The 24,570-nt window shown below is 39.5% G+C and overlaps 1 protein-coding gene across 2 annotated transcripts in view; it reads left to right on the top strand.

Annotated features, from left to right (window-relative positions):
- The window catches only part of Ino80 (INO80 complex ATPase subunit), a 113,376-nt gene that overhangs the window by 16,776 nt on the left and 72,030 nt on the right, over positions 1–24,570 (top strand). For both annotated transcript variants that reach the window (XM_028854439.2, XM_028854441.2), the window contains 12 exons: positions 306–470; positions 3,337–3,457; positions 4,205–4,419; positions 5,212–5,265; positions 6,789–6,992; positions 7,991–8,186; positions 9,144–9,211; positions 11,418–11,627; positions 12,249–12,329; positions 13,259–13,354; positions 22,029–22,088; positions 23,550–23,692. In XM_028854439.2, the coding sequence (XP_028710272.1) occupies positions 306–470; positions 3,337–3,457; positions 4,205–4,419; positions 5,212–5,265; positions 6,789–6,992; positions 7,991–8,186; positions 9,144–9,211; positions 11,418–11,627; positions 12,249–12,329; positions 13,259–13,354; positions 22,029–22,088; positions 23,550–23,692 (1,613 nt within the window). The remainder of the gene's footprint in view (positions 1–305; positions 471–3,336; positions 3,458–4,204; positions 4,420–5,211; positions 5,266–6,788; positions 6,993–7,990; positions 8,187–9,143; positions 9,212–11,417; positions 11,628–12,248; positions 12,330–13,258; positions 13,355–22,028; positions 22,089–23,549; positions 23,693–24,570) is intronic.

Below are 24,570 nucleotides of genomic sequence, written 5' to 3'. Positions count from 1 at the left end.
TGTTTCTCCGTTCACGAACTACTGGACATTGAGTTGTTTCTCCGCTTCTGGCTATCACACCTTGCTTTGTCCTTATTCCTTATATGCTGTATTCCTTTTTTTTTTCTTTATTCCTATACCCTCATTTTTTTGTATTCAACATTTAGATGGATTTTTTGTTGTTGTTAAAGAGAAGTATAAGAATATGAAATGACTATACTCTGGCTCTTTTGGTCATTGTTCTAGCATCTGGGGAAAAAATGATTGGATTGTAAAAGAAATGGCTTCACAGCAAAAGTTATATTCAATTTTCACCCCTTTTCTAGAGTATTCTTTTAAGTGATGAGTCCAGTGAGGCAGATTCTCAGAGTGAAGACAATGACGATGAAGAAGAAGAAGAACTCAATCTCAGCCGAGAAGAACTTCACAACATGCTTCGATTACACAAATATAAGAAACTTCACCAAAATAAATATAGTAAAGATAAGGAGGTGAGAGTTTCCAGAGAACGCTCCACCATATTCTTTTAATCTGTATAGAATAATAATTGCTAATAGTTATTGTGATAGGAAATCTAGCTTTGGAAAGTAGGTAATTGAATGTCTTTTGAATATCCTTAGTGTGTTTCCATCCTCACTGTCTCAGTTCTAGGCCACTTTGATCACTTGAGAAAGAACCCTTTTGCCCTTAGCTTCTGCTCTTTTCTGGTCTTCCTTGGTACCAGGCAGCCACCAGTCTGCCTTCTTTCTTGATACTTCTTTGTATTTTACATACTTATTTACTTGAGACTTGCTTAGGAGGGTGACCTTGAACTCCCATCTCCACCTTCCCAGTGCTGGCGTGTGCCAACACGTACAGTTGTGGTGGTTTTATTTTTGGGTGGTGTTACAGATTGAGTCCAGGGCCTCATGCATGCATGTTCTTCGTAAATGTGTCCCTTCCTGACATTGCATACAGATGGAATCAGATAACATGGTACTTTTTACCCAGCTTCTCTTACTTAGTGTAATGTTTACAAGGTTTGTCCATGTTTGTACCATGTATTACTCTCTCATTCGTTTTTTATTGCCAAATGGTTTTATTTATAGAACATGGTGTTTTTGTTTGTCACTCGATGAGCTGATTTTTCCCACTTTGGGCACTGTTGTATCCTACTGTGAAGGTTTTTTTGTAGGTGTATGTTTTCATTTCTCTCGGTTATATACTCAGCACAGAAGTTGCTAGGTCATGTGTGCTTAACTTTGGAGACTGTCAGTATATAATTACTAGTGCAATTACTCGTTGATGTTTTCTGTCTGGGAAAAACTTTTCTTCATAGATCAATATTATAGTGATGATAGTTCCCACCCAACCCCCAACCCCCTGGCTGTCCTGGAACTCGCTCTGTCGACCAGGCTGGCCTTGAACTCAGAGATCGGCCTCCCTCTGCCTCCTCCTGAGTGCTGGGATTAAAGTGTGTGCCACCACCACCTGGCTGATGACAGTTTTAATGACAGCGATTTGACCACTGTTACCAAAACATCCTGACCTTTGCCAGAGATAGAGCCTATTGTACACAGTGAGCAGTAGTGTATTTTAAGACCAAATGATTTCCAACAATATTAAGGTTGAATGGTAGTTCAGAGAACCTTGAGTAATGCAAATAAACTTACAGACTACAAACCTATGGGAATGATAAGCATTGGAATACCTAACTGTTATTGTTGTTTTGAGATAGAGTTTCTCTGTGTAGCCCTAGCTATCCTGGAAACTCACTTTGTAGATCAGGCTGGCCTTGAACTCACAGAGATCCGCCTTCCTCTGCCTCCCCAAGTGCTGGTATTAAAGGTGTGCACCACCACCGCCCAACAGTATCCTAACAGTTTTGATTCTGAAACCTGATGCCATAGTACTTGGTATTCTTTATATTTACTCATTTCTCTTTTTCTTTTTTTGAGACAGGTCTCACTCTATAGCCCAGATGGGCCTTGAATTCATAGCAGTCTGCCTCATCCATATGTGTTGGGATTACAGGCATGATCTGCTTTGATTTTTTTTTTAATTGAAATAAAACTGATATACATAGGACTGTAAGTGTACAGCTTGATGCATGCTTACTTAATTTTGCCAGTTGACAGAGGGTTTTATTTTAGTCCTCCATGTTATTCCATCATTTATAATCTTAGAAAATGATTCAAAAGATTTTAATTTATATGGGAAATAAGATTATTGTGGGGTTTGAGAGTCAGTTGAAATGAAATGTTTGGAAGGATTTACTGCTACATGGATGGAAAAAAATGAGATTATTCATGTTAATTGTAAAATAATAGGTACTGTACTTAATAATATTCTCTTTTGGTGAGAGGGAGGGGGACTTGAAAGGTGATAGGGCTGTGATGACAGATTGGTAACTGTTTGAAGGACCTAACAGCATATGCAAACAGGACAGAGGCAGGTGGGAGGCCAGGAAGTCTACATGGTGTGTTTCGGGCCAGCCAGGACTTCACAGTGAGTAACAGCCTGAATAGTTACTATCAGGAACCTAGTAAAGTTGAAGACCTATTGGTAGTGGAAATACGGCTTACTTCTTAATGATGAATTTCTGTTTGATTTTTGCATTTATTTATTTAGTTTGTGTGTGGGTGTGTGTATGCAGCACATATGTATGGATGTGATTGATGTCAGAGGACAGCATCATTCAGGTGTCTTCCACACTTTGGTTTCCAGGGATTGAACTCAGGCTTTCAGAGTTGGTGGCAAATGCCTTCTTTATCTGCTGATATCTTTCCAGCCCTTAGGTGAATTTCTAAAGACAAAAGATTCTTTATCTTTTTGTTTTGTTTTCATTTTTTGTTGTTACAGTGTTTTTGCTTTGTTTCTGTTTGATTTAAGACAGAGTCTTGTGTAGCTCAGGCTGGCCTGGAATTCCTGATCTCCTTGCCTCCACTTTCCTTTTCCCTTTAAGCCAGTGTTGGAATTACTAGCTTAACGAGAAATGCCTTTGGTACCAAAAGTGTATCTGTTGTACATAGTGCTGCCCATTTGCATATCCAGTATTTGGAATGAGGAGTTCAAAGCCAGCCTTGACTACATGAGCTGCTGTTGAAGAAGGTAGAAAAAAAAAAGAAAATATAGAAAATCAGATTCGTGAAGGTTTTCCTTCCCAAACTCTTTCCAACAATCTGTCTTATGCGTAGCAGTTGAACCTGTTTTGCTTCAAAGTCAAGGACATTCTCTTTGATGTACTAATTTCTCACTGGTCTGTGCAAGCAAGTTTAGGAGCTATGATTTCCTCTGGCCTAGCTGTCTTTAGTTGAGATGACTTGAGGCTGTGCTGTGGGGTGCAGGCAGGCCCATCACAGTGTTTGCCTGCTTCAGTTGCAGCAGTACCAGTACTACAGTGCAGGCCTGCTCTCCACATACGACCCTTTCTATGAGCAACAGCGTCACTTACTTGGACCCAAAAAAAAGAAATTCAAGGAAGACAAGAAGCTTAAAGGTAAGCATGTATCCCACCCATATTTACTCTTTCTTCATTTCAGAACCGTGTGTGGTGCATTTGGGCTTTTAAATGTAGTATCAAATTACTGAAAACCGATAGTCTCTTTTCTGATTAGTGGCATTACTAACCTTATTTCACATTTGTTCTGTGGTCTTTCCTAGAAATAGAAAGACTTAAGAGCTAGATTGTAAACACTTGTAATCCCAGCACTTGGTGGGTAGAATCAGGAGAGTCTGGAGATCAGATACGAATTCTGCTCACAAAGCATATTTTTAGTCTTCCCTTCTTTTTCAAGTCCCCTTTTCTTATCTTCCACTGTCCCTCCCAGTGTAAATCAAGTATTTGTGCTACTTATGATTTTTTTCCTCAAAAAATTTATTGTCCTATCAACTGATGCATTTTCCCTCCTATTATTTTCTTTAGTTGTCTTGCATTTCCACCAAAAAGAAGTAGGTTTCCATGTGTGACTGTCACTTGAGGCCAGGAATGCTTTACAAACCTTTCACAATGCAAAGTTCAGCAGTCATTTGGATTTTAGTTATTAGTCTATTCGTGTGAACAGAGGGCATGTCCAATGTTCTTTTCAAATTAGTGAGATCTTCCTTTTGGAATATTTATGGCTTGATAAAAGGAGGAAACTGGTAGAATGAGGAGGGCTCCTGGAGGCCTTTACTTTAGAGTGGTGACGGTGTTCTGGTTGTGTGCTGTGAAATGCAGCCTCGTAAGCATCTCTGTCCTTTGCAGCTAAGTTGAAAAAAGTGAAGAAAAAAAGACGACGAGATGAAGAGCTTTCCTCTGAAGAATCCCCACGTCACCACCATCACCAGACCAAAGTCTTTGCTAAGTTTTCTCACGATGCACCTCCCCCTGGCACCAAGAAGAAACACTTATCCATTGAGCAGCTTAACGCCCGCCGCAGGAAAGTGTGGCTCAGCATCGTGAAGAAGGAACTACCAAAGGTGAGTGAGGGAAAGGGAGGGACGGGAACAAGGCAGCGGGAGCGGGAGGGAGTTTGGGCTGGGGTACGACCAACTAGACATTAAGTGATGTTCGTCCTGTTTCTTACAACCTCCAAAAGTGAGCAAAGTCAGTCAAACTGACCAAATGGGGACTGGGGAGATGGCTCCGTGGTTAACAGTACCTACCGGCTGCTCTTCCAGAGGACTTAGGTTGGATTCCCAGCAGCTACGTGGTAACTCACAACTGTCTGTACCTCCAGTTCCAGGGGATCCAACACCCTTATACAGACATACTTGCCAGCAAACACCAATGCACATGAAATAAAAATAAATCATACATCAGGAGCTTTAACAAGCTGATCAAATATTGTCTGCTTTGTGGTCCATAGTAACATTTCATCTGTTTTCTCCTGATTAAAGCCAGGATCCAGCTTTGGAACTACATGTTGCATTTAGTTGTTAAATCTCTTTCATCTGAGTTTTTCAACCTTTGTCTTTTGTGACATTGTTACTTTTGAAGAGGGTTGGCCTGTACCTGGTGTTTCTATGTGGGTAGATTTGGGCTATGCATTTACACATGATTATCACAGGAGTGATTTGTTGTCCTCTATGTAGCATTTCAGGTAACATACACATTTCTGTCCACTGCTGGATGGCAATCTCTGGGTGACTTTTGGAAGTAATTTGTCTTGTATATACTTGACATTTTATTTTTCATTCCTTCAGGAATTAAATAAAGGCTACATAGTCTTATTAGAAATGAATCTTAAGTATTACTTTAAAATGTTTTAGGCCAACAAGCAGAAGTCTTCAGCTCGAAACCTCTTTCTCACCAATAGCCGAAAGGTAACAAACATATTTCCATTTCCTTTTTTGCCTATCATGTGTTCTCCTCTGGGCCTATTCTTACTATTCTTGTGTGTTGTTATGTATTGGTCATGAATCAGATAATATGGAAGAGAACTTCCAGATAGTCTCATTCTGCTTATACTTTGAACTTTTTGTGTTAAGCCAATTAATTAATCTTTGATTCTTGGGCTGATCATAGTCTTTAAGATCTGTGCTCAGTCTTTTCATTTAAGCAATGATGGGGATCAGAGAGATGGCTCAGTGGTTAAAGGTACTTGCTACCACGCCTGACAGCCTGAGTTCAGTCCCTGGAACCACTGATAGAAGGAAAGAGCTGACTCCCTACAGTGGTCCTGGAATGTCCACACATGTGCCATGGTACATGTGTACCCCAAAACACACAGCTATCACACACACTGTAATAGTAACTAAAAAAAGACAAATGTTGGTGGGAAGAAAATTCTCTGAGAGAAAAATAACAGCTTGTTGTAGGGATCAGATGAGGTAACATTTTTAGTCCGATTTCTCCATACTAGGCTCTCAGCCCCTCTATTTCCTCATCTATAAAATAGAGATGATGATGATGACGACGACACTCTTTCATAGATCTTTTGTGAACAAAGGATACATTAAGACTTGGTAAAATATGCCTCACATGGAAAAAAGCAGTGATGGCTATTATGATTATTAATGTGGTAATATAACACTTTGTCACTTCTCAGTGAATATCAGGGCCTTGCCATTGTTGCATTTCTTTTCTTGGGGAAATGTGAAGGAATGTGTTTATCCCAGTTAGGGCACCAAGGACAGATGAACCATTCAGTTTAATTGGAGTTACTTAGGTGTACATGGTCAACTTAAATACAGGACACAGCAAAAAGCCACGCCCTCATCCCTAGTCCTTACAGGGCAGTGGGGCCTACTGAATGCTGTCTAGGTAGCTCCCTTAGAGGCTGCTGCTTCCCTTGTGCATGTGATGGCCTGTAATTTCTCCCACCTTTCACAAGGGAATATTAGTGGGTCCACTCTTGGGAGGGTCTCAAGCTAACAAATATATCCAGGGCCATTTCATGCCTAAAGTACAGAGTTCTACGATAGTATGTATATTTTGTTTTATTTAAAGTCTAGATGTGGGTAGGTTTCTTCATCAGGAGATTTAACCTCAGGGGTTTGGACCTCAGTCACACTTGATCACCCTTTTCTCTTTATTTTTCACTCCCTCCCTTCCTCTCCTCACTCTTCCTCCTTTTGCATTTATATTTTTCTGTGTTGTTCATTAACAATATTTGCCTTTTTAAAAGCAAAAGCATTTTAAAAGAATAATACGTAGACTTATATAAAGATTTGATAAATTCTGTTGACTACATATAATTAATGACAGATTAATTCAGGGGAATTATCTCTTTAGTAGGACTGTTGTAGTAAAAAAATAAAAAATGGGGAACACTGGTTTAAAGGCCCAGCCAGAACTTTTGCTGGAAGTAGGTTCTTCCCTGTTCTGATAATGATGCTGTTTGCAGCTTGCCCATCAGTGCATGAAGGAGGTGCGTCGAGCTGCCTTGCAAGCGCAGAAGAACTGTAAGGAGACTTTGCCTCGTGCTCGCCGCCTAACTAAGGAGATGCTTCTGTACTGGAAGAAGTATGAGAAGGTGGAGAAAGAGCACCGCAAGCGAGCAGAGAAGGAAGCTTTGGAGCAGCGGAAGTTGGACGAGGAAATGCGGGAGGTGAGGCAAAAGCAGATTCTAAAAGCCTTCTTAGTACCAAAGCACTAAGAATTGGGTTTGTTGCTCAGTGCTTTCCTGGAACTATAATATAGACCAGGCTGTCCTCAAAACTCTCACAGATATTCTTGCCTCTGCCTCCTGAATGTCTGCTCCTTTTCTCTGTTTTTTATTTGTTTGGTTTAATTTCATTATCATCATCATCATCATCATCATTTTGGTTTTTCAAGACAGGGTTTCTTTGTGGTGTTCTAGCTGTCCTGGAACTCACAGAGATCCACCTGCCGCTGCCTCCTCCTGGGATTAAAGGCGTGCACTACCACCTGGCTTGTTTTAATTTCTTTAAAAAATTCTTCTTTTATGTGAGTGTTTTGCCATCACGGGTCTGTGCCTCACATGCATGCATGCTGAGGCCAGAAATGGGCATTGGATCCCCTAGAACTGGAGTTACAGAGTGTGTTACATAGGGACAATGAACAATTAATCTAGGTTTCTGAGACCCATCCACGTTTTCAGCTACCATTTTAAACTTTAGCCAATACTATTGCTGAATGTGATGTCTCTCAACTAGTCTAGACTATATCTAGGGATAGTGAATGAAGAATTTTATTGTCATTGATAAAACAGTTGGAATGAATAGAAGAACAGTTAGGGTCCAGAGAAGATGAGTATCAGAGGATTGGATGATGCTTTTTTCAGAAGTGGCCCCTAGTCTTTCTCAGAGTGGAGCTTTGGAGCCTCTCCTGAACCCTTGCTCGTCCTTTTCTTTTCATTTTTCACTTCTTCTCTTCCCTTTTCCTTCTTTTGTATTTATATTTTTGTGTGCTTAAGTGTTGTTCATTAGCAATATTTGTCTTTTTAAAAGTAAAAACTTTTTTAAAGAGAATTATATGTAGGCTTATATAAAGATTTAATAAAATCTGTTGACTACATATAATTTATGACTTGGATGTTTTTACCTTCAATCCTCCCCCCCATCCCCCCTCCCGCCCCCACTGTAGGCCAAGAGGCAGCAGCGAAAACTGAACTTCTTAATCACTCAGACAGAGCTGTATGCTCATTTCATGAGTCGAAAACGTGATATGGGTCATGATGGAATCCAGGAAGAAATCCTAAGGAAACTGGAAGATAGTTCTACCCAGAGACAAATCGACATTGGTGGTGGAGTGGTGGTTAACATCACCCAGGAAGACTATGGTGAGTCCTGAGTCAGGAGGTGGAGGAAGCAGGTAGCTTCCTGCTAAGCTAAGTTACAACTCTTAAAAGTTTTGTCCTGATTCGTAGATGATGCTGATCAGAAAAAAAGATTTATTATATTGTAGAAGGAAGTGTGTGTGTTTTTGCAAAAGAAGCCTATAAAATAATTTATGAAAGAATTTTCAGTAGAGGCTTGGATAGGTAAGAATGTTTGCCTAGCCTTCATGGATCCCTGGGTTTGATACCCGGCACCACATAAACCAGGCACAGCAGTGCAGTCATGTGATCTCAGCACTTTGGAGGGGTAGGCAGGAGGATCAGAAGTTTGAGATCATCTTCAGTTACATAGTAAGAGGATTTTCACAGTGTAGTAATCAAGATCATGTTGACCTAGAAATGCAAGAGAATGGAAGTATTTCAGAGTATCTTGAGTAATAACACATGTATAGCTAGATTTCATCTGAAATCTGCGTGATTTTGATTGTCCTGGCAATTGGTATCAAATTATAAAAGAAACCCTAGGCCTGGGAGATAGTAGACCTAAACTCCCAGATGGGTTTTGTGTGCTGGCTTTCACTGTTGGAGACCAGGGACATAAACTTTACATTGACTACTACTTTACTTTTAGGTTCTTTTGATTATTTGTTTTTGTTTTAGATTTTTCAAGACAGGGTCTCATTATATAGCTCTGGCTGTCCTTGAATTCACTGTGTAGACCACGCTGGTCTGGAACCACAGAGAACCGCCTGCCTCTGCCTCCTGAGTGCTGGATTGAAGTGTACGCCACTGAGCCTGACTTAGTTCTTGTCTCTGGCAAAGCCTTTAGCCTTTCCCCCTCCCAGTCCTGTGTTCGCCTTGGGATAAATACATGGAGAACTGGGGATCCACTTATGTGTGGGGTAAGTTGTATCTTTGAAGGAGATCAAGTGTGATAATCTACATGTCTTCTCTTTTCAGATAGTAACCATTTTAAAGCCCAGGCCCTGAAGAATGCTGAAAATGCTTTCCATATTCACCAAGCTCGAGTAAGTCTTATAATGAAAAGACAGGCTGGGCGTAGTAGCGACACCTTTGATCCCAGCACTCAGGAGGCAGAGGCAGGTGGATCTCTGAGTTTGAGGCTCTAGCTCGCTGTATAAGATCAGTTCCACACCAACCCAGGATACATAGTGAGACCTTGTCTCAGAAAAAAAAAAAAGAAAAGAAAGAAAAGGCATATTGTAATAGGCCCAGGAAATGTCCCACAGTTTTTCATTTGCATGTTCTTAGTTTTTTACTTTATTTTTTATGTATTTACTTTATTTTTACTTTCTTTGTTTATTGTTTCAGTTAAACGAATTGGTTAGCACTCGTGCCTGGTTCTGGTGTGTCTGTGTGTCTGGGTGTGTTCTTGTGTCTGTGTTTGTGTGACTCTGACCACATGTAGGGTGAAGTCTTTACTTCTTTCAAAAACAGATGTTATTGGCCACCAGGTGGGTTCTGGTAATTGAACTAGGTCCTCTACATTCAGTTAAAAACAGCCAGTGCTTTTAACCCCTGAGCCATCCCTCAGTCTCATCTCTCCTTCAGGATAGTACTAATACTTGGGATGGCAGAATAACAAATACTTAGTTGTGTAGGAATTTCATTATTACTAACGTTGAAAAGTTACAGTTAAGCTACAGACTGTTTTGTTGTTTTGTGTCCTCTTTGAGTAATCGTGGGTTGTTTATTTAATGAAAGAGACTATCAAGAGTCCTATGCCTTGAGAAACTAAGTCACTGGTTTCTTTCACTCAAATACTAATTTGTTCTATTATTCCTGAGCTAGTCTTTTTTTAAAAAAAATTTGTATTTATTCTTTGTGTATGACTGTTTTGCTCCCATGTATATATGTGCACTATGTGTGTGCTTAATGTCCACAGAGGCCAGAAGAGAGTACCAGGTCACCTGGAACTGGAGTAAAGATGATTGTGAGCTTCCATGTGGGTGCTAGGAACTGAACCCAGGTCCTCTGCAAAACAGCCATTGTTGTTCTGAGTCATCTCTATAGCCCTTGAGGACCTAGTGATCTTTAATAAAATTTGTAAGGAACTGTAATGAGTTGAAATTAGTGAAGAAAATGCAGTTTAGTGTGCTTCAGGGAGCCTTTCTGTTACTTTGTCAGGATTAAGAATAGACACAAGCTGCGCGGTGGTGGCGCGTGCCTTTAATCCCAGCACTCGCGAGGCAGAGGCAGGTAGATGGATCTCTGAGTTCGAGGCTAGCCTGGGCTACAGAGTGAGTTCCAGGACAGCCAGGGTTACACAGAGAAACCCTGTCTCAAAAAAAAAAAAAAAAAAAAAAAAGAATAGACACAATTGCTGGGTGCGGTAGTACCCACCTTTAATCCCATCATTCTGAGGCAGAGGTGTGCGGATCTCTGTGAGTTTGAGGCCAGCCTGATCTATGTAGTGAGTTCTAGGACAGCCAGTGCTATGTAGAGAGACCCTGTCTCAAAAAGACCAAACAAACAAGAGTAAACACAAATACCACCTTCACACAATTACTCTGGTTACATTTTGTATTAAAGCCTGTTTTGATTTTTGATACTAGTAGATGTTCATTGTACAAAGTTATGAATTTCTTAATAACATTTTTATTCAAGTATATTATGTACATTCATCATTATCATCATACTCTCCTATGCACTCAACCCCCTGTATCAAAACTGGTAACCAGCCAGGCGGTGGTGATGCATGACTTTAATTCCAGCACTCGGGAGGCAGAGGCAAGCAAATTTCTGTGAGTTCGAGGCCAGCCTGGTCTATAGAGTGAGATCCGGGACAGCACCAAAGCTACACAGAGAAACCCTGTCTCGGAAAACAACAACAACAAAAACTTTTAACAAAATCTTTGAATTAGCAAGTAATATAATACAGCTTAGTATGTTAATAAAAACATTTTTATATAATTGTTACATTAACTTAGTAAGATATTGGAAAGTTTATTCTATTTTTTAGCATAGTGTAAAAATATGCTAATGAATTGTGTTTAAATTTTTTTTAATTTTTATTTTATGTGCATTGGTGTTTTGCCATGGGTGTCTGGTCCCATGGAACTGGAGTTACAGTTGTGAGCTGCCATGTCGGTGCTGGGAATCCAACCAGGGTCCTCTGGAAGAGCAGTTAGTACTCTTAACTGCTCAGCCATCTCTCCAGCCCATGCTTAAATTTTTTTATTTTCATATTTTTCTTGACTTTTTATTTTCCAGACAAGGTCATTCGATGAAGATGCAAAAGAAAGTCGAGCAGCTGCCCTCAGGGCAGCTGACAAGTCTGGCTCTGGGTTTGGGGAGAGCTACAGCCTTGCGAATCCATCCATCCGGGCTGGCGAGGATATCCCACAACCCACTATTTTCAACGGCAAATTGAAAGGTTACCAGCTGAAAGGCATGAACTGGTTAGCCAATCTCTATGAACAGGTAAATTTTAGAAACATGTCAAACCTATTTTTTTATTTTACTATTTATTTTTCTTTCAATTAATGTAATTATGAAGTGAGTTCATCTTTAGCTTTTTTTTTTTTGCTTTTTTTTTAAGATTGACTTATTTTTATTTTGTGTGTAAATGTTTACCTTTATTGTATGTAAGTATACCATAGGCATACAGTGTCCATTGAAGTCAAAAGAGGGAAACAGATCCCCTAGAACTGGAGTTAGAGCTGGGTGTGAGTCAGGTGGGTGATAGAAGCTGAACTTGAGTCCTCTGCAAGAGCAGCAAGTGTTCTTAAGCACTGAGCCATCTCTCCATTTCCAAAACTTGAGCTTTATGCAAGAGTCTGAAAGGTATTGCTGTATTTCTAACTTGGAGATTCTGTTTGTATCCTGTATATAGTATGCCTTAGGTAGTCTTGGTAAGCCTTATTGTTTGCTTGATGTGAGTTAGATTAGATAAAGAACTAGCCTTAGTCTTGGTACTGAGTATCCAATCAAGCTTGGTTGATCTGATCCTCATCTTTGTTACATTTTCTGGCACTGAATGGAGTGAATCCTATGTGGTATCATCAGGTGTTGACCATATATCTCACTCTCCATGTCTCCCAGGGTATTAATGGAATTCTTGCTGATGAAATGGGTCTTGGTAAAACTGTACAGAGTATTGCCCTCCTGGCCCATCTGGCGGAGGTGAGTAGATGGAATTGTCAGTCATCTTCCTATCCTGAATTTAGGCTCATTTTCTATCAACAGTGAGCCACTTAAATGCAATGTTATGCTTGGTAGCATATCAAAATAATAGAACTTGTTGCTACGTTTGAAGGCCTTTTATTTTTATTTATATACAGAATGGTATAACATTTAGTTCTCAATGGGGCCAGGACAATATTTGAACAAGTATAACTAGAATCCTTGTCTTTCACTTCCTTTTAAGACCTACCAGGGTAGTGGCAAGGACTTTATTGTTAGATTACAGGATCTTGTACTGGATTCCCATCTCAACTCTGCTTTTTTCAGCCATGTCATATAGGCAGCCCACTTCATCTTTTTTGAAGTGATTTCACTTTAAATCTCTGAGGCCTAGTTTTCTATCTTTTTCAAATCAGAGGTAATATATATGTTATAGGAATCTTAGAAAAATTAAATGGGAAAATGTGTAATAACATACATTGAAAAAAATTAATACTTTTCCAATTAAAAAACAGTGAAATTATGATGACATAGTAGAAAATAATAAAAATGAATCAGTATATCATGTATGTTTTTATGAAAAAAAATTAAAGCCTAGAATTCACAAGAGAGTCGTTGCTTAGTTCTATACCTCTTTGGTGTGTTCTTATTATACTAACACTACTTCTTTTCTATTTTTATATTACTTACCTTGTTTTTCAAGACAGGGTTTTTCTATGTAGCCCTGGCTGTTTTGGAACTAATTCTGTAGACCAGGCGGGCCGCAACTAATATTGCTTTTTATTGAGTGCTTATGTATGGACACTTGGGATTTAGGCACGATTTCTCTTGTTACTGTGTTTCCTGTTTTCTAATTTCTCTTGTCGCTGATTATTGGGATGGAATAGCTTCAGTTTGCTACAGCTGGCTGACTCAGTTTTCTGTTGCAGAGAGAAAACATTTGGGGACCTTTCTTAATAATTTCACCTGCTTCTACACTTAATAATTGGCACCAGGAGTTCACAAGATTTGTTCCTAAATTTAAGGTAAAGAAGCTCTTGTTCTTTAAGATAAGCTTTCTGACCCTTCTTTTGCTACCTTACTAATTGTCTTTGGTTCCTGTTGTTGTAATAAACACTGTGACCGAGAGCAACCTGGGGAGGAAAGGGTTGATTTCAGCTCACAGCTTGTATTCCATCATCCAAGAAATTCTGAGCACAAACTCAAGTAGGCAGGATACTGAAGGCAGGAGCTGAAGCCTTGGCGGATGCAGCTTACTGGCTTGCTCAGCCTGCTTTCACTCAGTACCACCTGCCCAGGTGTGGCACCACCTCCTGTGGGGTGGGACCTTCCACGTCAGTCAAGATAATGCCTTACAGACTTGCTTACAGGCCAGCTCTTCATTTTTTTGAAACAGGGTATCTTGTAACTCTCTTATGTAGATCAGGTTAGCCTTGAACTCAAAGAGATCCACTGGTTCCTGCCTCCAGAATGCTGGAATTAAAGGCGTGTGCCACCATACTTGATTTACAGGCCAATTTTATGGAGGCATTTTCTCACTGTGGTTCCCTCTTCTCTGCCTCCTGACTGTTAACATTTAAGGTGTGTGCCAGCCCTCCTGGCCCTTTTAAACTGTCATAGCTGTGTGTGGGGTATGTGCAAAGAAATGTGTTGGATCTCCGAGAGCCAGGGTTACAGGTGTAACCTGTGTGAGCTGCCTGATGTGGCTGCTGGGAATCAAACTCAGGTGCTCTCAACTGCTGAACCATCTCATTAGCCCTCTATGTTTGTTTTGATACAGTCTTAGGCATCACAGGCTGTCCTTGAACTTGTTATATAGCCAGTATTTATGAGTGTATACCACCATACCAGGTTTATACAGTGTTGAGAGTCAATAACAGGGCCTCATGCATGCAAGACAACCACTCTGAACTGACGTACCTTCACAGTCCTTTTGTATCTGTATTTGTTTTACTGCTTTGCTTTTGTTTTTTAGAGACAGAGTCATACTCTATCCCCAGTACTTCAAGCTGTCTTAAAACCCCACTGTGCAGTCCAGTGGCTTTGAACTTGTGGTACGCAGTCAGCTTGCCTCAGCTCCTAGCTGCTGGGATTCTTGGTGAACCTTGACATCTGGCTTTTTCTTTTGGATTTATTGAGATGTCATCTGGTGTAACCAGGGCTGGCTTTGAACTTGCTATATGGCTGTGGATGACTTTGAGCTCCTGATCTTCTTGCCTCGACCTCCCAAGTGCTGGGAGTGTGAGTCATCATCCCCAGCTTCCTTATATTCATTTCTTAGAAATATTTACTTAGGAGAGTAATAAGAAAGCTTATAAACATTTATGCTAAATAAATGAAAACTTCATAGTCTAATGTAAGTTATTTGTGCCATTTTTCCATAGGAATTGATGGTAAAAGTAAGATGATAGAAAATAACTATCGTACTTGTTTCAAAGTAGATTTTGGCAATTTTTATATTGTATTGTAATCTATTTATAATAATTTATTTTTCTTAATAACTCTAAAGTTAGTCTTGATCTAGCTTATAGCATCTAAAGTAGATAATGTGAAAATTGATTTAACTTAACACAGAGAGGAAAAATTGAGATTGACTGGGCCAGGCATGTTCACTTGGTAGAATGTTTGGTTCCTATAAATGAAACCTCAGATTGGACCCACAACACTGCATAAAACTTGCGGTGGTGGTGGCCAAACCTATAACCTCTCACGTAGAAGGAAGAATCAGGAGGATGAAAACAGCATCCTCAGCTATAGAGCAGGTTTCAGACCAGCATGAAACCCTGTCTTAAAAAGAATCAAGAGGTGTGTTACAACAGATTAGGTCTAACATAGACACGGTGCACATAGTTTTTACGCTGAACATGGTGGCTCATACCTCTCAATTTCATTACATGTGAGGCAGAGGTGGGAAGATAGGAATTCAGTGCCAGCCTTGGCTGCATAGAGAGTTCAAGACTAGCCTGGGCTACATGAAACCCTTCCTCAAAACCCCTCTCCCCAAAACAAAGAACAAAAGATTTTGTGTGTGTGTGTGTGTGTGTGTGTGTGTGTGTGTGTGTGTGTGTGTGTGAGAGAGAGAGAGAGAGAGAGAGAGAGAGAGAGAGAGAGAGAGAGATAATGAGTGGGATTGATTATATTACTTGTAGTTTGAATGGGTGGGTAATGCATTAGCTGTGTTCTGTCCCTAAAAGGATGCATTGAACATGAAGTTGCATATTAGTAAAGATTTTATGAATTATGGATCAAGAAATAATATCTCTGATTTGGTACTTGACAATTTTGATGGACTCCATAGATTGCTGCAAGGAGGAGGGCAGAGATGAGGCAGATATTTTTCTGTCTTAATGCTTTGTAAGATAGAGGAACATAACTGGGATTTCTTAGCATCGTGCAGGTTTTTTTGGCTATGGTCCTTTTCTTTCTTAACTGCATTGTTGATTGTTGATGTAGAACATGGTTTTTTGTTTCTCTCTCTTTTTTTTTTTTAATTAAGAAAATTTTGTATTTTTACATACCAATCACAGATCCCCCTCTTCCCTCCTCCTTCCCCTCCAACACACCTCCCATTCTCTCCAAGAAGGTAAGGCTTCTCATGGGGAGTCAGCAGTGCCTAGTACATTCAGTAGACAGGTCCAAGCCCCTTCCCCTGCCTCAGGGCTGTGCGCGGTTTGTTTTTTGTTTTTCAAGACAGTGTTTCTTTGTGTAGCCTTGGCTTTCCTAGAACTATCTTTGTAGATAGACCAGGCTGGCCTCCGACTCAGAGAGATCCGCCTGCCCCTGCCTCCCGAGTGCTGGGCTCAGTGGTGTGCACCGCCACCACCTGTCATATAGAAAGTGTTTAAGAAGGATATCAGCACTGGAGAAGATGACTCTGGCTAAGAGCACTGGGTGATTTACCAGAGGACCCAGAGTTGATTACCAGCTCCCACATGGCAGTTCACAGCTGTCTTAATTCCATTCCCTAGAGATCTGATGCCCTCTTCAGGCCTCTGCAGGCACTGCATACATGTGGTCCACAGATACACATGCAGGCAAATACTATTTTAAAATGTAATCTAAAATAAGGGATCAGAAAAGTAGCTCTTAATTTGCGTAATCATTTTCAGCTCCCTTAGAATATGAGATTGGCTTAATTGAAATTTTTTCATGAATTGTTGGGCATATGAAAAATGGAAATAGTTTTTTGGCTTTTCTTGTTTTCAAATTATGGCTAGATACATGTTGAATACAATGTTAACAAATCTTTAATTTCTACCCAGCCACTGGAGGTTTTTTTTGCAGTTCATCCACTGGCCAAGAGATGGCAATGTGATGTTATTTTAAATCTTCATATCTTTCCTTTGCTTTAATGCCTAGAACCGAGCTTTCATGTACATATTCAATTTCCATCTTGTTTATTTGTTTATTGAATTTTATCTTTTCAAAGATTTATTTATTTATTATGTATACAGTGTTCTGCCTGCAGGCCAGAAGAGGTACCAGATCTCATTACAGATGGTTGTGAGCCACCATGTGGGTGCTGGGAATTGAACTCATGACCTCTGGAAGAACAGCCAGTGCTCTTAACCTCTGAGCCATCTCTCCAGCCCTGAATTTTATTTTAACACTGGTGTAGATGTGGTAAAATAGAATCATGTCTTAAGTGTCCTCTATTGGATTTTCTATTCTAACTTTTTTATATTATAAAATATTCATACCACAAAAATTTACTATTTTACCAAGAGAATGGTATGTACTTGTCCTCTCAGTACTCAGAAGGTTGAGGAAGGAGGATTGCACACATTCAAGGCCACTCTGATCTACGTTGCTCATTCCTAGCCAGCCAGGACTACATAGCAAGACTCAGTCTCAAAAAGTCAAACAGACAGTCATCCAAAAACTACCTTATTCAGGAAAGGTAGAATGGCCCTAGGAATAGAGGCACCCACCAAGCCTGGAGACCTGAATTCTGGCCCCAGCACCAGATGCCAGGGGAGAGAACCAAATTCTGAATGTGGTCCTTTGACTTCTGCCTGTGCTCCGTGGCACATCCTGAGTATGTACACATGCATATCTGTATATTCACATATATGTAAAATGAGTGTGATAAAAAACCCTACCCTCATAACCATGTAACTGTATGGTTTCATGCTTTAAGTCCATTCACAGTGTTGTGTGGCCATCGCTGCTCTTATCCCTACTGTCCTCACCCTACCCTTAAACTTTGTGTCCATGCCAGGAGGTGATGTTGAACACCTTTAATCCCAGCACTTGAGAAGCAGAGGCAGGTGGAGCTCTGAGTTCCAGGGCAGCCTGGTCTACTGAATGAGTTCCAAGACTGCCAGGGCACACAGAGAAACCCTGTCTGGGGGGTGGGGGTGAAGTGTGTAGACTTTTGTTTGAATGTGTGTCTTGTTTTCATTACTTCAGAGCATATGCCTGAATTGAATTACTGGGTCATTCAAGTTATTTAGAAACCTACTCTTTTTATGTGGTCTGGGAACTAACATTAGATCAAACAGCTTGAAATTATTGATTAGAAAATACTTTGTAATATAGGACATAGAAATCAAATATGTATCTTTTGGAATCCAAGCACACTGTTGTATGTATTATTTATGGATTCAAACAGTATAGTTGTTTTGACAGAGACCATATGGACTACAAAGCTTAGACTTTACAAAAGATTTGCTGACCCTAGTGTCATTGATTGTTTTGATTGCTATTCTCTTAAATTGTTAAACATGTTTACTTCTCTATTAGATAGAGGTTCTCCTCAGGTTTATAGTTAGAGTATATGAGATCCATAGATCATGATGCCGACATATGGAACCTCAGTATATTTGGTGTAGGTGTCTGGAAAACATGTATGGTTCTGACTAGGATCTCTACTCCCCCTAATTTCTTTATGTTTCTCATAAAATGTGATTTGTATTTTTTTAATATTTATTATTTTATTTTTTTTTTTTTTTTTTTTTTTTTTTTTTTTTATGTTTAGTGTAAATCAATAAAAAAAAAGTAAAAAAAAGATCAAGCTCGATAAATTATTTATGCTATTGAGAGCTTTTTTTTTTTTTTATAGTTTTTTTTGTTTATGTTGCCACCTGTTGTCTGCCTAAAGGCCTGTAAGGTGTCTTTGGTATGAAACGGTAAGTTTTCATGTTCAGTTTTTGACAGGTATTTTCATATTATTAATGAGCTGTCATGTGGGTGCTGGGAATTGGACCCGGGCCCTCTGGGAGAACAGTCAGTGCTCTGAACTCTCTCTCAAGCCCCATGATTTGCATTTTAAGTAGTTATTTGCATCATTTTTTGTTCTTTAAGTTTTTTTTTCTTCCCCTGCTTTATTGTTTCTATTCTGTCTTCTTTATTTCTCTGCTTCTAAACTTCTTTCCGCTGTTGGGACCAGGAACTTAATGTTGTTGACCATCACCTTTATGGATATGTGCGTTTGAAGGGAATCACTGATTTCTAACCATGGCTTTAGTCAGCCACAACAGTTTGTTTGTTTGTTTGTTTTGCGACATGTTCTTACAATGTAGCTCTGACTCTCCTGAAACTCACAGAGATCTGCCTGCCTCTGCCTCCCAAGTGCTGAGATCAAAGGTGTTAGGCCACCATGCCTGGCATCCAGAGCTTCAATGTGTCACATTTAAAATTATACCTAACTTGCACTGTTGCTCTTTGGTTCATGAGTTGTTTAGCAGTATAGTTCATTTTCAAGTAAGAAAGGCCTTTTCATGTGTCTTTCCTGTTACTACTCCGTAGCTTGAGCCCATTGTAGCAAGAGGACATGTGATATTATTATGTTACTCCTTTAAAATGTCTTGGTTTTATGGTGTAGCATATGGTCAGTTTTCATATGTCTTGACAGTGTTTGAGAATTTAGGTGTTCTGCAGTTGTTCAGTTCAGTATTCTGTTTGTTGATAGGTCAGGAAACAAAGTCTGATGACTTGTTTAGCTTATTCTCTCTCTCCTATACATCTGCCTGATGTATCCACTGAGAAAGAGAAAGGTATGTTAAAATCTACCACAGTTGCTATATGTCTGTTTTGCTTCTAGCTTTAGCTTTTAACTTTATTTACTCTTAAAAGTCTTAATTTATATAGAAATATATAATTACTTACTTTACCTCCCTGCTGAACTGAACCGCATTTATTTATTTGTTTGTTTGTTTGTTTTTGTCCTTCGTTGTTCTGAGACAGGGTTTCTCTTTGTAGCCTTCCGTGGCTGTCCTGGAACTCACTCTGTAGACCATATTTGCTTTAAACTCATGAGATTCTCCTACCTACCTCTGCCTCCCACATGCTGGGATTAAATGCTTGCATCACCATGCCCTGAATCTTTTATTTTTTATTATTTTATTATTTATAAAATTGTTTTAAGACTTTTTGACTTAAAATAATTTTTATGGTATATATAGTCTAGTTTTCTTCTGATTTTTTTATGCAGTGCTTTTCTATCTTAATTTTTTTTTCATTTAATTTACTGTATGTGTGTGAGTGTTTTACCTGCACGTACTTCCATGTACCATGTGCATGTATGGTGTCTGTGGAAGTTAGAAGAGGATATTGGATTCCTTGAGAATAGTTACAGAGTTGTGAACCACCATGTCAGTGCTAGGAACTGAAGCTGGGTCTTCAACAGCAACAAGTGCTGTTAACCACTTCGTAGCTCTGATGAGCTTTGGCTTCATGAGTATTAGGATTATGGGTGTGTATGATCATATCCATCGTATTTATTATTTATTATTCGTTTGTGGTCTTGCATGCATAGGACTTTAGTGTGTGTGTGTAGGTCAGAGGACCACTTTTAGGAATTGCATTTCTTTTTCCATTTTGGCTTGCAGAGATTGAATTCATATGGCCAGACTTGAGTGACAAGCACTTTTACCCACTGAGTCGTCTCACTGATTGCCAGTTTATTTTATTTTTTAGTAGAAAACTTGAGAAAGCACCGTGTATTTTAGGTTGTCTATTTGAAATAGAGTCTGGGTAGGTGATCTCTGATGACCTCAAACTTATGATTCTCCTGCCTCAGCTTGCTCAGTTTTGGGATTACAGGCATGCATTACCTACCACACCTGGATGCTTTAACATTGGTAAAAGCTCAATCCTCATCTTCTCATTATCTCAATCTTCTTTGGGTTTGTTTCTGTAATTTTTCACATTAGTTTTCAGTGTTACTTTTTTTTTTTTTTTTTTTTTTTTTTTTTTTTTCGAGACAGGTTTCTCTGCGTAGTTTTGCGCTTTCTGAGCTCACTTGTAGCAGCTGCTTCGAATCACAGCGATCCGCTGCTCTGCTCGAGTGCTGGATTAAGGCGTGCGCACCATCGAGTGTTACTTTTCGAACATTTGATTATTATTGCTCAATCCTGTGTCAGATTGTATAGTAAAATTTCTACAGATATTGTAGACATACTCTTTTCTTCCACATAGGAGATATATATAAATAGGGACAGGGAAGGTTGATTTGTTTTTAAGATAGTATCACTTGCAGCCCAGGCTGGCCTCAAATTCACTCTGTAATAGAGAATGACTAGTTTTGATTCTCCTGCCTCCACTTCCCATGCCCTGGCTTCATGTGTGCTAGGTAAGCAGTCTTAGTACCTATATGTCCAGCATTTATTTATTTATTTATTATTTGTCTGTCTGTCTACCTATTTATTTTTCCCTACTAGTATTGTTGCCCCTCGGGCACATAAGTAATTTAGTGTTTTCTTTATTTAATCAGAACATGAGATAATTCAAGGATTTTAATACTCGTGCATAATCCTTGAGTTAATAGTTTAGAGCCAGGAGTGTGGGTAGTTAAGTTACCAGAATACTCCGACTTGAACTGTAGTTTGTTTGTTTGTTTGTTTGTTTGTTTGTTTATCCTTGGCTCTACATCTCTCTAATACTCCAACTTGAACTATAGTTTGTTTGTTTGTTTGTTTATCCTTGGCTCTACATCTCTCTAATAACTCCGACTTGAACTATAGTTTGTTTGTTTATCCTTGGTTCTTCATCTCTCTTTTTTTTTAAAATTTTTTAGATTTATTCATTTTATTTTGGTTTGGTTTGGTTTTGGCTTTTTGAGGCAGGATTTCTTAGCCTTGGCTGTCCTGGAACTAGGTCTGTAAATCAGGCTGGCCTTGAACTCAAAGAGAGTCACTGCCTCCTGAGTGCCAGGATTAAAGGTGTGAGCCACGACCACCTGGCTATTAATTTCATTTTATGTGTGTTTTATCTCCATGTATGTGTTTACTCTTGGAGGTCAGAAGAGAGTATTGGATCACTTGGAATTGGAGTTGTTGATGGTTGTGACCCACCATGTGGGTGCTGGGAACTTAACCTAAGTCCTCCACAGTAGTAACAGGAGCCGTCTCTCTAGCGCCCTACATGTTCTTTAAAAAAATCTCTGCTAAGCTTTTTATTCTGTCTGCTGGAACTTTTGGAATGTATCAGCGCTGCAAAGAGAAAGTATACCACATGCTAATAGGCTTTACCACTTTTTCTGGTCCTTGGCTCTGTAATTTTCCATTGCTTCAGTATCTCGGATACTTTAAAAAAGATACATTGTGTATGTGTTTCTATTTGGTTAGTAGGAAAATTGGTAAAACAATGCCCCTTTTATTAGTTTTTTTAAACTAAATTATTCAGAATAACTATTTATTGATAATGTTTACAGTTTATTACCAAAGAAAATAATGTATGTATTGATCCATTTTCTAGGTGCTACCATATTGGGGAAATCCTCATGATAGAAAAGTCATCCGGAGATTCTGGAGTCAGGTAACTTCAGTTTTTCTCTCTCTTTCCCCCTTTTCCTTCCCCTCCCCGTTCCTCTCTCCCTCTCTCTCCCCCTCTCTTCTTTCTCAGTTCTCTTTGATTTGAATAAGTCCTCATGTTTATAAAATCTACAATACATTTCTGGATATGGGGCAAATATATTTTTCTTTTTTTTTTGGTTTTTCGAGACAGGGTTTCTCTGTGTAGTTTTGCGCTTTCTGGATCACTTGTACCAGGCTGCTCAACTCACAGAGATCGCTGCTCTGCTCCGAGTGCTGGATTAAAGCGTGCGCACAACGCCATATATTTTTCTTTAAATACATTGTTTTTCCTGTACAGGCAGTCATTTTTACTTATAGTCCAGTATGAAGAAAGACCTTTTTTCTTTAAGATTTACTTTTTAAAAAAATTTATGTGAGAGCCGGCCGGTGGTGGTGCATGCCTTTAATCCCAGCACTTGGGAGGCAGAGCCAGGCGGATCTCTGAGTTCGAGGCAACTGGGCTACAAGTGAGTTCCAGAAAGGCGCAAAGCTATGCAGAGAAACCTGTCTCGAAAAACCAAAAAAAAAAAAAAAAAAATTTGTGAGGCTGGTGGTGGAGGCGCATGCCTTTGATCCCAGCAGTTGGGAGGCAGAAAGAAGCAGGCGAATCTCTGTGAGTTCAAGGCCAGCCTGGTGTACAGATCGAGTTCCAGGACAGTTAGAGATACACACAGAACCCTATCTTGGAAAAAAAACAAAAAATTTATGTGTATGTGTGTGCGTTTGTATGAGTATATGTGTACCACATACATGCAGGATCCCAAAGAGGCCAGATCTGCTGAAACTGGAGTTACTGGTGGTTAAGAGTCACCATGCAAGATCAGCAAGAAGTTTAACCACTGAACCATCTCTTCAGTCCCATCTTCCCTTTTCTTTCATGAAAAGGATATTAGTTGTTACTCTGATTTTAAAAGGAAATGCTTTAAAAACATTGGACGTTTGCAGTTTGTCTCCCAGCACCTCTTTCAGTCACATAGATGGAAGAATATCTATTCTTCATCTTTCTTTTAACACACTGTTTATGCTTTATTATCTTTTTTTAAGACAGTAGCTCACTATGTAGTCCTAGCTGGCCTGGAACTTGCTATGTAGACCAGGCTGACCTCAAAATCACAGAGATCCTTCTGCCTCCGCCTCGCCAGTGCTGGGATTAAAGGTTGTACTACTACACTAGGCTTCCTTTTTTACCTTATTGAGAATGGTTATGTTGCCTGGAGAGATGGTTCATTGGTGCCATGCCAGCTTGATGATATGTGGTCAGTCCCTGAAACCAACAGTGGGAGGACAGAGCCAACTCTGGAAAATTGTTGTTTGACCTCCACGTGGATATGTGCTTATTCCTATTTATACGTACAGACATTGAAAATACTTGTTTGACCATGTTTACATATCATTTTCCATATTTCCCCTCTTACATTTGTAGAAGACCTTGTATACTCAGGATGCCCCCTTCCACGTGGTCATCACTAGCTACCAGCTGGTAGTCCAGGATGTCAAGTATTTCCAGCGGGTCAAATGGCAGTACATGGTACTGGATGAAGCTCAGGCGCTGAAGAGTAGTTCCAGGTAACATGCATATTAGAAACTAGCCTTCAGGGGTGGGAGTCTCCACATAGAATCAGCAAAGGCCAGAAATTTCAGAATATAACATAGCATAGTTGTGCCTCAGTAGTTTGCCTGACCAGAATGCAGAAATTCTTATTTAATGTATTTTTCTTTGACACTCAGATATCATGCTTAGAATATATAGATTTTTCTCAATCTCCTCAGTTGTGACTTTTGTTGCTAAGGAAAATTCAATAGGAAAAGGGGACGTGGCCTTTTCTCTGAGGGATTACTTTATAAAAGAATTCCAAGCAGCAAGTAGAATATTACTCAAGGGGCATTAGAGATTATTTCTTTTTTATCACACCCCCCCAGTTGCATGGTTATTAGACCTCAAAAAGTCTTTTTATTGTAAGTTACGTGTGTAAAGACGTAACTTACAATACGTCTTTATACACGTAACTTACATGGTGTGTGTGTGTGTGTGTGTGTGTGTGTGTGTGTGTGTGTGTGTGTGTGTTTTAAAGGCAAGAACAGCAGGAGTCGATAAAGCTAGAAAGGTCATCCACTTAACCTGTTTGAGGGATTTTTTTTTTTTTTTCTCTAAGCATTTATACCATTGGTATTGATGAGTCTCAGTTCTGGGATTTTTATCTTCATCTTCGTTAAAATATATATATATATATATTTTTTTTTTTTCTTCGAGACAGGGTTTCTCTGTGTAGCTTTGCGCCTTTCCTGGAACTCACTTGGTAGCCCAGGCTGGCCTTGAACTCACAAAGATCTGCCTGCCTCTACCTTCCGAGTGCTGGGATTAAAGGCGTGCGCCACCACCGCCTGGCCGTTAAAATATATTTTTATTGTGTGCATGATACAGTATATGATTCTTTAGTTGTTTG

Source organism: Peromyscus leucopus, chromosome 4 (genome assembly GCF_004664715.2).
Source record: "Peromyscus leucopus breed LL Stock chromosome 4, UCI_PerLeu_2.1, whole genome shotgun sequence".
NCBI classification, from domain to species: domain Eukaryota; kingdom Metazoa; phylum Chordata; class Mammalia; order Rodentia; family Cricetidae; genus Peromyscus; species Peromyscus leucopus.
This window is presented reverse-complemented; position numbering and strand designations above follow the sequence as displayed.